A 16,261-nucleotide genomic window follows, 5' to 3' on the forward strand; every position below is an offset into this window, starting at 1 on the left:
GCGTATTTCAGAGCAGTGGGAAAATAGCAAAAGGGATGCGGACTCAGTCAACCCATGATCAGCACAGGGCATGGGGATGAGTTGTAGGGCACGTGGATGAGGTGCAGGGTGTGTGGATGAGGTGCAGGGTGTGGGGATGAGGTGCATGGTGTGGGGATGAGGTGCAGGGTGTGTGGATGAGGTGCAGGGCGTGTGGATGAGGTGCAGGGCGTGTGGATGAGGTGCAGGGCGTGGGGATGAGGTGCAGGGTGTGTGGATGAGGTGCAGGGTGTGGGGATGAGGTGCGGGGGAGATGAGGTGCAGGGCGTGTGAATGAGGTGCAGGGCGTGGGGATGAGGTGCAGGGTGTGTGGATGAGGTGCAGGGTGTGGGGATGAGGTGCAGGGCGTGTGGATGAGGTGCAGGGCGTGTGGATGAGGTGCAGGGTGAGTGGATGAAGTGCAGGGCGTGTGGATGAGGTGCAGGGCGTGTGGATGAGGTGCAGGGCGTGTGGATGAGGTGCAGGGCGTGTGGTTGAGGTGCAGGGCGTGTGGATGAGGTGTGGGGCCTGTGGATGAGGTGCAGGGCGTGTGGATGAAGTGCAGGGTGTGTGGATGAGGTGCAGGATGTGTGGATGAAGTGCAGGGCGTGTGGATGAGGTGCAGGGTGAGTGGATGAAGTGCAGGGCGTGTGGATGAGGTGCAGGGCGTGTGGATGAGGTGCAGGGCGTGTGGATGAGGTGCAGGGCGTGTGGTTGAGGTGCAGGGCGTGGCCATAGAGAACAGGGCTGTGATGCTGACCTGCAGCCTCTCTCTCTCTGCCCGGTGTCTCTGCTCCGCCTCCTGCAGCCGGGAGTACAGGCGCTTGCTCACCTCCCTTAGCCTGGAGCTGTCATTCTCATCCTCCCAGTCCTGAGAGAGAGAGAGAGAGAGAGAGAGAGAGGGAGGGAGAGGGAGAGAGAGAGGGGAGAGAGGGAGGGAGAGAGAGAGATAGAGAGAGGGGAGAGAGGGAGGGAGGGGGGAGAGAGAGGGAGAGGGAGAGAGAGAGAGTGCGAGAGGGGAGAGAAGGGGAGAGGGCAGGGAGAGACAGAGACAGAAAGAGAAAGAAAATGAAAACAAGAGCAAAAGTGGAAGAGGGGCGGAGGGTGAGGGTGAGGAGAGAGAAATAGAGAGACAGAGTGAGAGGTGAGAGAGAAAGGGGGCAGAGAGAGGGGGATGAAAGAAGAAATTAAAAGGAAAAGAAACCAGAGAAAGGGAAGGAAAAAAGAGGGATAACGGACAGTGAAGGATAGTTGTGACAGAGAGGAAAAGAAAGAGGACCAGGATGAAAAGAACAACTTGATACTGAACCACAGATCAGTGGCCACTAAAAGAGCTCAGCCGTTACCGTAGCAACTGAACTAAACATCAAACCATCTGAAGCAAACCGAGCATGTGAGCAGGAATAAAGGAAACCACAAGCCACGCCCCCTCTCCCCCCCCCCCAGAGGCGGGGGAACAAACTGAAAACACATGTTCTTCTGTTCCCTTTTTACAGTGCGCTGGACGGCCCAAAACTTCCATCGGGGGGGAAGTCTGAACGCTTGGGACTTTCCGTTCGCTGTCCCGTTTCAGGCCGTGTTGCATAACCCCAGCACGGAGGAGACAGAGCAGGTCAAACAGACAAAGCCGGGGGGGGGGGGGCGGGGAAGCACAGAGCTAATACACAAATAATTGAGTTATGCCCATGTACCCATGGCAACCGTGGGCTGCTTCGGATTTAGAGAATGAGGCGGGGGTGGGGGGAGATGATGTCCAGTGTGGGGGACTCTGGGGACACAGACACAGAATGAAAATCTTGAAAGCGAGACTCAGTCTCGGCCCTGACTCCCCGTGCGCCGCTCGGACCCTGGCCCGGGTGACGGCGTGCGCGTTAATTGGGGTTCGGCTTTCAGAGCGCAACGCAACACGGCACAGATCCACAGCATCGCGGTGATGTCATTCACTGAAAACGCCCATTCGCACTTTAAAGGGATGGAGACAGTGTGTGACTGAGAGAGATAGCGGGTCAAGTTCCAAAGGCCTGGAGGTGTGTTCAGACTGACACTGACTCTGACTGACTGACACTGACTGACTGATACTGACTCCGACTGACTGACACTGACTCTGACTGATTGACACTGACACTGAGCCTGACTGACTGACACTGACTCTGACTCTGACTGACTGACTGACTGACTGACTCTGACTGACTGACACTGACACTGACACTGACTGACTGACACTGACACTGACACTGACACTGACTCTGACTCTGACTCTGACTCTGACTCTGACGGACTGACTCTGACTGACTGACTCTGTTATTTCATCGCGTTCGCGGAAATGTGATGTTTTTGGTGGGTGTGGAGAGCGGAAAGCGCTTCTGGGCGACAGCCCTCTTTGTGAGGCTCGAGTTCCTGAACGGCGTCCGCTCGGGAGGGAGGCCTCACCTGCTCGTCCTCTTCCTCGTTGTGACCGGGAGCGGCTGGTTGGCTGCTGGGCGAGGGGACTCTGAAGCCGTTGGCCGGAAACTGAAAAGGGGGGCGGAGAACGGAGGCGGCCGTCAGACAAATTTTACACAGGCCAACAGTTTTCTTGCGAGGATTCAGATTACTGTCGCCGCGACTGCTCCGATGCGTGTTTGTGCAGCAGGCGCTTGACTACAGAGATCACGGGGCGGCTCCATGGGCTGGGAAACGTATGGATTCGTACCCAGGCACCGTGAAATCCCTCGTGGCGATAGTGCCCAAATTATGCGGCTGAACACGGGCGTGGTGTGGAAACCCGTTTTGCTGCAGCTGAAGAATCCCCAACACGTCGTGACTCACTCCTAACGCGCCGAACGGAACAGGACGTCGCAACCCCGCCAGCTAGCAGGGTGTCTAAATTTAGAGGGAGGCCGCACACCGTGAACCCAGCATTAATTCACATATCCCTGCAGGATGCCTTAAACGAGACCGTCTGCCAGATAAACAACGGAAACACGAATGGACTGCCTCCATCTTGGCTCTTTGTAGAGCACTTTTCCTCCGAAGCACAGTGAGTATTGCTTCCCGCTGGAGGACACGCCCATCATGAACACTAAGCTGCTGATTTGCATATGGAACTGGGTGGAGCCCGAGTCCAGGAATGCACACACACTCACACACCCACTCACAAACTCACTCACACACACACACTCACACTCACTCACACTCTCTCACACACACTCACTCACACACACACACACATACTCACACACTCTCACAAGTCAAGTCAAGTCAAGTCAAAGTTTATTCATATAGCACATTTACAACAACCACAGTTGACCAAACTTAAAATACCAAAAATGAATATAAAAGTAATAAAACTAAGAATAAAAGGAAACAATAAACACACACACACACACTCTCTCTCTCTCTCACACACACACACACACACACAGGTTCCTTACCTTGTGCTCAACCTTGCTGTTGTTATTTCTGGCTGCCATTTGTTCTCTGAGGGTTTTCAGGCAGTACCTCACCTAAGGAGGGAGGGAGAGAGAGAGAGAGAGAGAGAGAGAGAGAGATAAATAAACATCAAACATACATGCACATGCAGAGGCAGAGATTGAGGAAGGGAGAGACAGAGATGGGCAGGGCAGTTAAACTTCGATACTGGTCCCCCATGCCCAGATGCTGTAGCAGGCACGCAGTGCTGGAGCATTGGCACACATCGGGACACTGTGAGCGGAGCTCTACTGACCTCCTGTATCTGAGAAACCTCGTCCGACAGCATCCTGAGACTCTGCTGCTGGGCCTCTTCCTGTTTGCGTCCCTTCAGGTACACCTGTTCCAGCGGTACACACAGAGTTACACACACAAGCAGGTACACATGCATTACAGGGACACACAGAGTTACACACACAAACAGGTACACATACATTACAGGTACACAAAGTTATACACCACCAGGTACACCTGCATCACAGCTACACAGAGTTACACACAAAGAGGTACACTTGCATTACAGGGACACACAGAGTTACACACACAGACAGGTACACCTGCATCACAGGTACACAGAGTTACACACACAAACAGGTACACCTGCATCACAGGTACACATAGTTACACACAAGCAGGTCCATCTGCACCAGAGGTACATGCATTATCTAGGGGAATCTATATGACAGGTACAAAAGACATTATATAACAGAAATCAACATATAAAGAAGACTGGTACTCGCAATAAGACACATTGTTAATGAAGAATTAAGACTCAGATACACAGCGCAGTTTCAAATCCACACATTCACTCATAAACCTACAGCCTGCAACTAGCCTATAACAGCACGGATGGCAGTCACATGACCAGCTCGTTCTGCTATAGGGTGTCAGTTGGCCCCGCCTACCTTTATGACCTCAACCTTCTCTTCGGTTGGTTTGATTGGCTCTGGCTTCAGAGGCTGTCTCTCACTGGGCGGCTTCACCAATGCTACAGCGCGGCCTCTTGGCTGAAAAGAAGTCAGAGATGGGTTTAGCAAAATGTATAGATACAACTCAGATATTTCTTGCATATTTTGTGTTCACGGTAAAAAACTCAGAGATATTATGAGCATACATAAAAAAGCATTTCTGGAAATAAAGAAATCCTTCACCTCCCAAATACTTTGGTGAAATAATTATGCTTCTTTTTTATACGTTAAATACCAAAACACAAAGCGAACACACAACCTTACAGTCTACAAGTCCAGCTAGGTTAAAGATCGCTTCACATTAGCTATTCCGTGCTCCGCATTGGAATACTGAACAGAGTGAAAGTCCGAGAGGCACACATAGTTCCCGGGTTTAAGCTGCACCGAGGAACATTTGGGGGGGAAAAAAAACCATTTGAGGGTTACGTAACTATTCCAGGATCCGCCTGGAAGCCATCCCCAACAGAAAACCATTACAGAGACTTACGCAAGAGCCAGATGCCTGCGCTGACGACTGTCAAACACCCCACGCTAACCTTTCACAGAGACCAGCCTTTACCAAAACCAGGAATCAGTGTTAGCAAGCTTCCAGTGATCTGTTTCCATATAAAGAAGAAGCACAAGCACCATTTGCAGTGTCCAGTGCAGCCTGGGAGGTGTCTTACAGAAGCAAGCCTGAACACAGTCAACATTTGTCCTCAACTTTAACAGCAACATGTCTTACAAAAGCACACCTGAACACTATCTACATTTGTCCTCAACAATAACTTACAAGATGTCTTACAGAAGCATGCCTGAACACTATCAAAATTCATCCTTAATTTTAACTTATAAGATGTCTTACAGAAGCACGCCTGAACACTATCTACATTTGTCCTCAACAATAACTTACAAGATGTCTTACAGAAGCATGCCTGAACACTATCAAAATTCATGCTTAACTTTAACTTATAAGATGTCTTACAGAAGCACGCCTGAACACTATCTACATTTGTCCTCAACAATAACTTACAAGATGTCTTACAGAAGCACATCTGAACACTATCAAAATTCATCCTTAACTTTAACTTATAAGATGTCTTACAGAAGCACTCCTAAACAATATCAACATTCGTCCTCAACTTTAACTCACAAGTTTTGGCGAGCTTGTTTCTGACGGTTACTGAACTTTCCTGAAACTGTACTTGCAAAGGGAAATGTCCTGCACTTGGATTCATTTGAAAGTAAAATGAACACCTGCGTAAAGTTGCGAGTCAAAGTTCAGGACAAACGTCAAACTGAATGCAGTCCACAGATTGTTTAATGACATAATGAATGTTACTCTATCTACTCTACTCTGGTCTCTGTAAACCACTGTGCGGTCTGCGTGTGGTGCAGTGCGGTCCGGTCACTTTTGCGGTGCTGTCCGATACCTTGACTCTGGGCTGCTCTGCGGTCCGAACGGGCCGGTCACGGGTGCGGTCACGGTCGTGAAGGGTGAGTCTGAGCCTCCGGCAACTGTCCTGGGGGGGAGCAGAGAGAGGGACAACGAGGCGTCAGGAGAGGAGAGGAGAGAGCCAAAAACAGGACTGTGGAGAAAGAGAAAGAGAAAGAGGGGGAAACAGAGAAGGGAGATTTGGAGAAGTGTGGGAGGGCAGGGGACTATAGCGAGCAAGAGCAAAAACAGGCGGGAGAGAGAGAGAGAGTGAGTAATTGCCACTGGGTGAGAGAGAAGGAAAGAGGGAGGGATTAAAGGGGAACGAGTGTCAGAAAGCCACAGCCCAGCGGGCAATGGAAACATGAGAATTTTGAATACGGGTTAAAAAAAAAAAAAAAGAGGAGAACTTATGGGTCCAGAGAGACAGGGCTGTGCTCGAGTTCTGGCCCGTTCGAGAATTGGCAACAGCGCAGACCGCAGCCCTTTCCAGGAGTGGCGTCCCCCTTGCGAATTTGGATGTTATGATAGAAAGCCAAAGAATGAATCCGCTGAAATCCTCACTAGTGTGGCACGGAACATTCCGGCTGTCTGAGTCACTACCCAACAGTAAAGCATTCAGCCGCGCAGCGGCACCAAACGCAGCGCGTCCGGAACGCCCTCGCGTCCGCACGAGCACTGCCTTCCAGCAGAATCCGCTCAGACCTATGTTGTCAGAGTGTGTATCAGCGGCACCAAACACAGCGCGTCCGGAACGCCCTCGCGTCCCCACGAGCACTGCCTTACAGCGGAATCCGCTCAGACCTATGCTGTCAGAGTGTGTATCAGCGGCACCAAACACAGCGCGTCCCCGCTAGCACTGCCTTACAGCAGAATCCGCTCAGACCTATGCTGTCAGAGTGTGTATCAGCGGCACCAAACACAGCGAGTCCCCACGAGCACTGCCTTACAGCAGAATCCGCTCAGACGTATGCTGTCAGAGTGTGTATCAGCAGCACCAAACACAGCGCGTCCCCACTAGCACTGCCTTACAGCAGAATCCACTCAGACGTATGCTGTCAGAGTGTGTATCAGCAGCACCAAACACAGCGCGTCCCCACTAGCACTGCCTTACAGCAGAATCCGCTCAGACCTATGTTGTCAGAGTGTGTATCAGCGGCACCAAACACAGCGCGTCCCCACTAGCACTGCCTTACAGCAGAACCCGCTCAGACCTATGCTGTCAGAGTGTGTATCAGTGCTGTGCACTCTGCACACAGTAATTTAATGTACCGAGCGCTAGTGAGCACCTTAACACTGCACATCAGAAGGCTTACTGAGGCTAGACAGAGCACCGTGGGAGGGTGCTGAAGCCTGGGGTGTACAAACTTAAAATTATATGTGGCTTCACTGAGGACACATGGCCACATACACACACACAGTCACACAGACACAGACACACACACAGTCACACAGAAACACACAAACACACATACAGACAGACACACATACACAAACACACACACACACACACACAGTCACACAAATACACACACACACAGTCACAAACACACACACACATACACACACAGACACACACACAAACACACACAGTCACACAGACACACACAAACACACACATACACACGTGCACACACACACAAACACACACAGTCACACAGACACACACAAACACACACATACAGACAGACACACATACACACGTGCACACACACAGACACACACATACAGACAGACACACACACGTGCACACAGACACACACATACTGACACAGACACGCGCAAACAGACACACACACTCACACACGTGCACACAGACACACACACACACACATACAGACACGCACACACACGTGCACAGACACTCATGCGCACACAGACACACACACTCACACACACAGTCACACAGATACACACACACACATACACACGCAGACACACACACACAGACAGGCACACACACACACCCACACGGACACACACACACACACACACAGTTTCCATGAGTCACTGTGAGTACAGTTTGTCCAGTTTCTGTATGACCAGCTCGGAGGAAAAGAGAGAGAGGGAGAGAAAGAGAGAAGGAGAGAGAGAGAGGGAAGAGAGATACTGAAAGGAAGTTGGTGGATAAAATACAAATGTGACAGAGAGAGAAAGGACAAGGGCAGTGGGAGGGAAAACACAACTACAGTTCAAAAGACGAATCAGAAAATGGGCGTGGGTGAGGCCGAGGTCATGTGACCCAGTTCGTCATTGGCCGGATCTGCTTGTCCGCCTGTCCTGCGCGGGTAAACTTCTGTCTCCCCGTGTTTACATATTTCAGCTTGCGCACACAACACATGGCCCTCATTGTATCCTCGTTACATCTGCTCCGTGCGTCTCTGTCTCTGGTCCTCCCCTTCCACTGCACTGCAAGCTCCCGCAAGTCCGCCCGGAGACAAGGCCCTGCTGCGTCCCATTGGATAATATCACCGTAAAAGGACAGGAAGAAGCCTGACCCCAGATCAGCTGCGCGCAGGGCGATCCAGCAGGACGAGGGTTCACAGCAGGGTCTGTGCTGTGCTGAGGTCAGTTTAGACACAGGGACACCTGTCAGCCACACACATCTGAAGACACAGCGGGCCACAGTGTAGCAACAGCAGGAAGTCCTTTTGACTGGGTAGAGCTCGTTTTCACGGCAACACTCTCAACAACATTCTCCAAGAGAGGTGAATGCTAACGTGCTCCCCCAAAAATCGACATAGCCAGTCCCAAAATAATTCACGTGATTATTTTGCTCATTGACCTCCTGAGGGAGTGCGCCATTTTGCTTCTGATTAAGCGTACAGCTCCAGTACGGACTGACTAGCCCCTGGGAGATGGTCTTAGCTCTAAGCCTCAGCAGGGTACGCTGCAGGTGTCGAGCTTGTCAGTACAGGTAGAGGTGTTAAAGTAGGATCGTGCATTTAATCCCATGGGTGCTTCTCGCTCTATCTCTCTCCTGCTCTCCCTCCTGCTCTCCCACTCTCCTGTTCACTTTCTATCTCTCTCTCCCTCCTCTCCCTTCTACTCTCTCTCTCTCACTCCCCTGCTCTCTCTCTCCTGCTCTCTCTCTCTCCTTCATCTTCCTCCAGCTCTCCCAGTCCCTTAATCTCTTTCTGTCTCTCCCTCCTCTCCCTTCTACTCTCTCTCTCTCACTACCCTGCTCTCTTTCTCTCTCTTTCTCCCTCCTGCTCTCTCTCTCTCCTTCCTCTCCCCCCTGCTCTCCCACTCTCCTGTTCACTTTCTATCTCTCTCTCCCTCCTCTCCCTTCTACTCTCTCTCTCTCACTCCCCTGCTCTCTCTCTCCCTCCTGCTCTCCCACTCCCTTACTCTCTTTCTGTCTCTCCCCCCTCTCCCTTCTAGTCTCTCTCTCTCTCACTACCCTGCTCTCTTTCTCTCTCTTTCTCCCTCCTGCTTTCTCTCTCTCCTTCCTCTCCCCCCTGCTCTCCCACTCTCCTGTTCACTTTCTATCTCTCTCTCCCTCCTCTCCCTTCTACTCTCTCTCTCTCACTCCCCTGCTCTCTCTCTCCCTCCTGCTCTCCCACTCCCTTACTCTCTTTCTGTCTCTCCCCCCTCTCCCTTCTAGTCTCTCTCTCTCTCACTACCCTGCTCTCTTTCTCTCTCTTTCTCCCTCCTGCTTTCTCTCTCTCCTTCCTCTCCCCCCTGCTCTCCCACTCTCCTGTTTTCTTTCTATCTCTCTCTCCCCCCTCTCCCTTCTGCTCTCTCTCTCTCTCTCACTCACTCACTTCCCTGCTCTCTTTCTGTCCCTCTCTCCCTCCTGCTCTTTCTATCTTGATTATAGATCCTGGAGAAGATGATGAAGAGGATGTTAGCCACTCACGTTAGGGTGGAGGAGGGATATTATGGGGTGGTGGGGTGTGTGTGTGTGGGGGGGGGGGGGTGCTCTGTGCACAGTTGCATTTTAAGCTTCGTATTTTTCTCTTGTTTTGTGAGTGTTTAATTTTAAAGTAAATGTTTTATTGTCTTTTGGTCTTTATTTTTTCACTGTGATTGTAGAGAGTAAGGTGTGTTCAACAAAGCATTTTTACAATCTCTCTCTCTGCCTGCCACTCTCTCTTTCTCTCTCTCTCTTGCTCTCTGTCTGTCACTCTTGGGCCTCTGCATATACAGCTGGTCCGTACACACGGGTGTGTCCAAACTCCGCACTGTCATAATGATTGAATTACAGAGCTGTGTGTTTATGCGTGTGAGTGCGTCTGCATGTGTGCGGACACGTGTGGGCGTGAGTGTGCATGTGTCATGCATGTGAGCATTTGTGTGTTTGTTTTTGTGCATGTTTTTATCAACATTATCATTATCATATCATATAATTACTGTATTATTACTGTTATAAGTAGTAATTCATAACTAATAACAAGGAGTACTGATATAAAATTCTGAAGGGTCATCTCCCTACCATTGAAACACACACACACACACACACACACACTGACACACACACACACACACACACACACACACTGACACACGCAGAATTATGTGGATAGAAAGCCAGCAGCTTAAGAGACGCGATAAAACAGATCGGGTGAGATAAAGGAGGAAGAATTCCTGAGATGATTTTGTCTATCCAGTTCACAGAAGCCTCAGCCTCAAACACTGCTGAGAACGACAGACACTGCTGAGAACGACAGACAACACTGAGAACGACAGACACTGTTGAGATGACAGACAGTGCTGAGAATGACAGACAGCCCTGAGAACAACAGAAACTGCTGAGAACGACAGACAGTGCTGAGAATGACAGACACTGCTGACAACGACAGACACTGCTGAGAATGACAGACACTGCTGAGACCGACAGACACTGCTGAGGATGACAGACACTGCTGAGAATGACAGACAGCACTGAGAACGACAGACACTGCTGAGAATGACAGACAGCGCTGAGAATGACAGACACTGCTGAGAACGACAGACACTGCTGAGAACGACAGACAGCGCTGAGAATGACAGACACTGCTGAGAATGACAGAGCGCTGAGAACGACAGACACTGCTGAGAACGACAGACACTGCTAAGAACGACAGACACTGCTGATAACGACAGACACTGCTGAGAATGACAGACACTGCTGAGAACGACAGACACTGCTGAGAATGACAGACTGCACTGAGACCGACAGACACTGCTGAGAACGACAGACGCTGCTGAGAACGACAGACACTGCTGAGAACGACAGACACTGCTGACAATGACAGACACTGCTGAGACCGACAGACACTGCTGAGAATGACAGACGCTGCTGAGAACGGCAGACACTGCTGAGAACGACAGACACTGCTGACAACGACAGACACTGCTGAGACCGATAGACACTGCTGAGAACGACAGACACTGCTGAGACCGATAGACACTGCTGACAAAGACAGACACTGCTGAGAATGACAGACAGCGCTGAGAATGACAGACACTGCTGAGAATGACAGACTGCACTGAGACCGACAGACACTGCTGAGAACGACAGACGCTGCTGAGAACGACAGACACTGCTGAGAACGACAGACACTGCTGACAACGGCAGACACTGCTGAGAACGACAGACAGCGCTGAGAACGACAGACACTGCTGACAACGACAGACACTGCTGAGAACGACAGACAGCGCTGAGAATGACAGACACTGCTGAGGATGACAGACAACGCTGAGACCGACAGACACTGCTGAGAATGACAGACACTGCTGAGAATGACAGACACTGATGAGAATGACAGACGCTGCTGAGAATGACAGACGCTGCTGAGAATGACAGACACTGCTGAGACCGACAGACAGCACTGATAACGACAGACACTGCTGAGAATGACAGACACTGCTGAGAACGACAGACACTGCTGAGACCGACAGACAGCACTGATAACGACAGACACTGCTGAGAATGACAGACGCTGCTGAGAATGACAGACGCTGCTGAGAATGACAGACACTGCTGAGAATGACAGACACTGCTGAGAACGACAGACACTGCTGAGAATGACAGACACTGCTGAGAACGACAGACACTGCTGAGAACAACAGACCCTGCTGACAATCACAGACAGCGCTGAGAATGACAGACGCTGCTGAGAATGACAGACAGCGCTGAGAATGACAGACGCTGCTGAGAGGGCTTGCACACAGGAACGCCGCCGGGCCATTTCAGCACAGGAATGCAGTGGCCAGGTCTGAGGCTCACAGGAGCAGGAAACGTGTCCGCACACGAGCCCGCTGATGATGTCACTGGGGCAGAGCTCATTGGCTGCTGACTCAGGGCTGGGTGTGTCCGGGAGGACTGGGCTGGTGAAGGCCAACTCATCAAATGCCAGAGGCACATGGCGGAAAATTCGGCAGATGGACATTATGGCTGCTTTCTCCCCTCCACCCCAGCCTGCTAACCCACCCCACCCCACCCCATGTCAGGACCCCCCCGCCAATCCACCCATCCCCCCCTGCCCCCATAAAACTGCCTTCATACAGCCAGTCCTGAACCAATTCAGAGTTACTTTACCCAACTGTGCTGGTCGCCATGAACCCCCACCCTGAGCCGGCCAGAGGAGGTTTGCACCCCCCCTTTTGAATCTGGTTCCTCCCCGAGTCTCTCTGCATGCACCACCTGGGGGGTGGGGGGGGTTGCCCTTACTGCTGTCACGTACATTCAGTTACAACACTGAATGACTGGAGGCAGGTATCACCTCCGTGGCTGGAAAGAATATATTAAAAAAGACACAGCAAGAACATAAAGGCTACAGTAAAAACAGCAATCAGGTGCAGTTTTGCAGTAGAAATGAAGAGAGGACCACTGAGGAGTAAAACCCAGCAAAAAGGGCAACAGCATTGAGCAAACATACGTTAGGGTGAGTTATGGAGAACGAGTTTGGGCGGAAGATATCACATAACTCTGAAAATGGAGGGGGTGAGTGGCAAGAGAAAAAAAATGCACGTACATGCACATACACACACGTACACACACACGCATACACGCACATGCATACACGCACACGCACACACACACACATACACGCACATGCATACACGCACACGCACACGCACACACACACACACACGCATACACGCACACGCACACGCACACACACACACGCGTACGCACACACACACACACACACGCGCGCGCGTACACACACAGCTCAGTGCGGGCCACACTCGTGACACAGTGTGTTCACATCACACTTGCACAGCGTGAGCGATTTCAGGGTGGCTTCTCTTCCTGGCCGGGTAGCACACAAACACAAACAGTGATGCGACAGAGAGAGAATGCACAGGGGATTGCACAACCGAAAAATAAATAAACAATATAATTACAGGGCTGTGTGTCTGTGTGTTTATGGGGGAGTGTGAGCATGTATGTGGACGTGAACGTGCATGTGTCATCTATTGGTGTGTGTGCGTGCATGTGTGTGTGCGTGCGTGTGTGTGCGTGCTGCATGTGTGTGTGTGCGGGTGTGTGCATGTGTGCATGTGTGTGTGCGTGCATGTGTGTGTGTGTGTGTGCATGTGTGTGTGTGCGTGTTCATGTGTGTGTGTGTGCGTGTATGTGTGTGTTGTAAAGATGGTGGGGTGAGTGTAGAAGGCACCGCTGGCCCTAATGGAAAGCAGCTGCTGAATCTCTTCCCCTCCACACACTTATTTGACGTGGCAGACGCCTGTGTGGTTGAGGCTGTAAGGCTCCTGTTCCTGTCAGAGAGCACGGAGGCTGGATTGACTGTGTCTCCTGCCAGAATTTCTGCCTTGTCGATACAGGCTCACTTGACTCCCCAATTCTCCTAATGACACAGGTGCAGCCCCCTCTGAATTCATCCTACTTCTTATTCACCTTCGACAATCCCCAACGGTTCCGCCTTCATCCCATGGCTCCTCCTCCAAGCACCTGACCTCGCCTTCTCCCCAATAACTATGGGCTCATTCCAATTGATTATTTTTACCTCCTTGCTTCCTTCGATTGAGTCCTTTCCAAGCTGCTAGCTCCACCCATCAAAGGATGCAAGGAAAGGACACGAGGATGGAAGAAACATGTATTAGCCAAATGGACTGTCCTCGCTCTCAGGTGTCAGTTTGAAGCCACGTTAATTACAGACATGGCAGATGGGGAGAGGTGGATCCACAGGTGGATCATTCAAATGTCAGGTGTTCCAAAAAAAATACTTCCGCAAAGGATGCACACGTTTCCTTGCTCAAGCATCCTTCAGGAGCCTCTTAGCTCCTGACTCCTGGCTCCTTCAAGGAAGACGGCAAGCCTACATCGATCTCTGGGTCAGGCAAGGTACATGGAGACAACGACGGATAAAGCAATCGATTGGAAAGGGCCCTCCACCTTCACCCCATGGCCCCGCCTCCAGCACATAGCTCCGCCTCCTCCCCAATGACTCCACGTTCACGCCTTGACTCCTGTTTCACCCCAATTACCCCGTCTCCACCCTTTAACTTCTCCCTCACACCCAATTCTTCTTCTAAGATGAATTTTTTTCCCCCCCAATAGGGATTAAGGTTTGTTGTTTTTTTTTCTTCAAAGGGTAGCTACGAACAATGATTAAATGTTTTTCTTTCTTTTTTTTTGGGAGAAAATTACTCCGCTCAAAGTCAAAATCTGACGGACAGATTCCAGGGGTTGTTTTGCGTGCGTTCAGGGTAAACAGCCCCGGGGCTGTACAGAGTGACATGTGCGGCTTTTCCTTCCCGCCCAGGCCTTGGGCCTCTGCTCCGCACAGCCTGTGTTCACCGATATCGCACGTCGCTCTCGTTCATAATAACTCTTCTCTCTCTCTCTCTCTCTCTCTCTCTCTCTCTCTCTCTCTCTCTCTCTCTCTCTCTCTCTCTCTCACGCACGCAAAATGGCCCTAATGCCCTTAATACCTTCCTGTCTAAAACACAAAACGCAGAATGACAAAGTGCGCTATTCGTATGCAAATGTGTCACGACAGAGGCCCGAGACATCAGAAGCATAATGGCTATTATCTGGGGGCGTAGAACGCGCGTGCACGCTTGTACAAACACACAGCACACACACACAGACGCACGCACATACTCTCTCTCACACACACAGAAATGCAAATATGCACACATAGATGCACAGCCAGAACATTATCTCTTCTAAATATCAGCTTGTGTTTTGATTCCCATCATAAACACTTTTTATAGTTTTGACAGCACCTACAGCATTTTACACATTGTAATACCTGTGGGGGGGGGGGGGGGGGGTATTCATGTATGCTTTTAGCTATAATTACAGTTTATACTATTTACAAGGCGTCACAATTTCTGTTTTGTATGTACAAAGATGCTACCAATAAACTTCAAGAGCTTTTTGTTATAGGGTTGAATTAACTTTTGTTTTGAGTTTATGTGACATCACAGAATGGAGAAATAATCAGACAGACCCTTTCTCTCCACATTTCACCACTTTGGGCCATAAAACGCTTCACAACGCTTCGCTTCAAAAATCACCTCCCCTTCTTTTTCGTGTTTGCATGACCCAAATTGAAGAGCGCCGAAGGGCCTTTCGCTCTGCTGACATAAACAGCAGCTGTGGCGTAATGGTTATGGACCTGGGCACGTAACCCAGGTGATCGCAGCTTTGATTACAGGAATAGCCTCAGTCAAAATATGCGGCTTCATTAAAGGGCCGGTACGTCAAAACATAAGACGTGTCAGTCACTCTGAATAAGCGCGTCTGGAGGCAGCAGCTGTAATTACTGCGATGTTTACTGGTACGTCGCGTGGCAACGGATAAAAAAAAAAGAATGCTCCTCATTCCGCCATATCGATGTTCCGGAATGCGAACGCCGCGTTTCCCCGCTGTCCACGGCGACCCGTGAGAAGGCCAATCAGGAACGAGCCCGTTTTAATTAAAAATTCTCTCGCGTTGCATTCCAGGTCGTGGCAAACCCAAGCCTGAGAAACCGCTCGCTCTCGTCCTGACTGCGTGCGTAGGCACATCAAACAAGGATATAAACAAGCGCGAAACCCTGCAGACCCACGGCGCACCTGTACAAAGTGTCATGAGTAAAACTTGGCTAGTAAAACTGTACAGCTAGCTAGCTATGGCACGTCCTCGCCTTGGTAACGTTATTTGTTGTCCTCCGTGTGTCCGTACATCTGTATCGGTGGTACGCCCCAAGCAGGTTAACTAACGTAGGCCAAACGCTAACATGTTAGGGTTAGCTAAAGTAGCGTTAGGCGATAAAAAAAAAAATTTCTGTTCGAAGTGGTGATTTTGGGAGATGCATCTGTGCATGCGTCCTACTAAACTAAACACTGCCTGCACATGCGTCTCGCAGGTCGTCCGTGAGTGAGTGAGTGAGTGACCACAATTTGCCATACATAGCCCAGTTCCTGCGCGCCATGGGAAAAAGAGGAAGAGCTGAGGGGAGAGAGAGGG

At 50.6% G+C, this 16,261-nt stretch overlaps 1 protein-coding gene across 4 annotated transcripts in view; it reads right to left on the minus strand.

The window, feature by feature from the left end:
- Window positions 1-16,261, minus strand: part of LOC118232734 (tuftelin-like) — a 30,719-nt gene that overhangs the window by 4,783 nt on the left and 9,675 nt on the right. For 3 of the 4 annotated variants that reach the window (XM_035427796.1, XM_035427799.1, XM_035427797.1), the window contains exons 2-7: window positions 5,849-5,938; window positions 4,374-4,475; window positions 3,725-3,808; window positions 3,432-3,503; window positions 2,449-2,529; window positions 779-889 (exon numbers count right to left, since the gene is read on the minus strand). In XM_035427796.1, the coding sequence (XP_035283687.1) occupies window positions 779-889; window positions 2,449-2,529; window positions 3,432-3,503; window positions 3,725-3,808; window positions 4,374-4,475; window positions 5,849-5,938 (540 nt within the window). Of the gene's footprint in view, window positions 1-778; window positions 890-2,448; window positions 2,530-3,431; window positions 3,504-3,724; window positions 3,809-4,373; window positions 4,476-4,700; window positions 4,776-5,848; window positions 5,939-16,261 lie in introns of those variants that run through there. The other variant, XM_035427798.1, reaches the window with a different exon arrangement.

The sequence above is a fragment of the Anguilla anguilla genome, chromosome 8 (genome assembly GCF_013347855.1).
Source record: "Anguilla anguilla isolate fAngAng1 chromosome 8, fAngAng1.pri, whole genome shotgun sequence".
Lineage (NCBI taxonomy): Eukaryota > Metazoa > Chordata > Actinopteri > Anguilliformes > Anguillidae > Anguilla > Anguilla anguilla.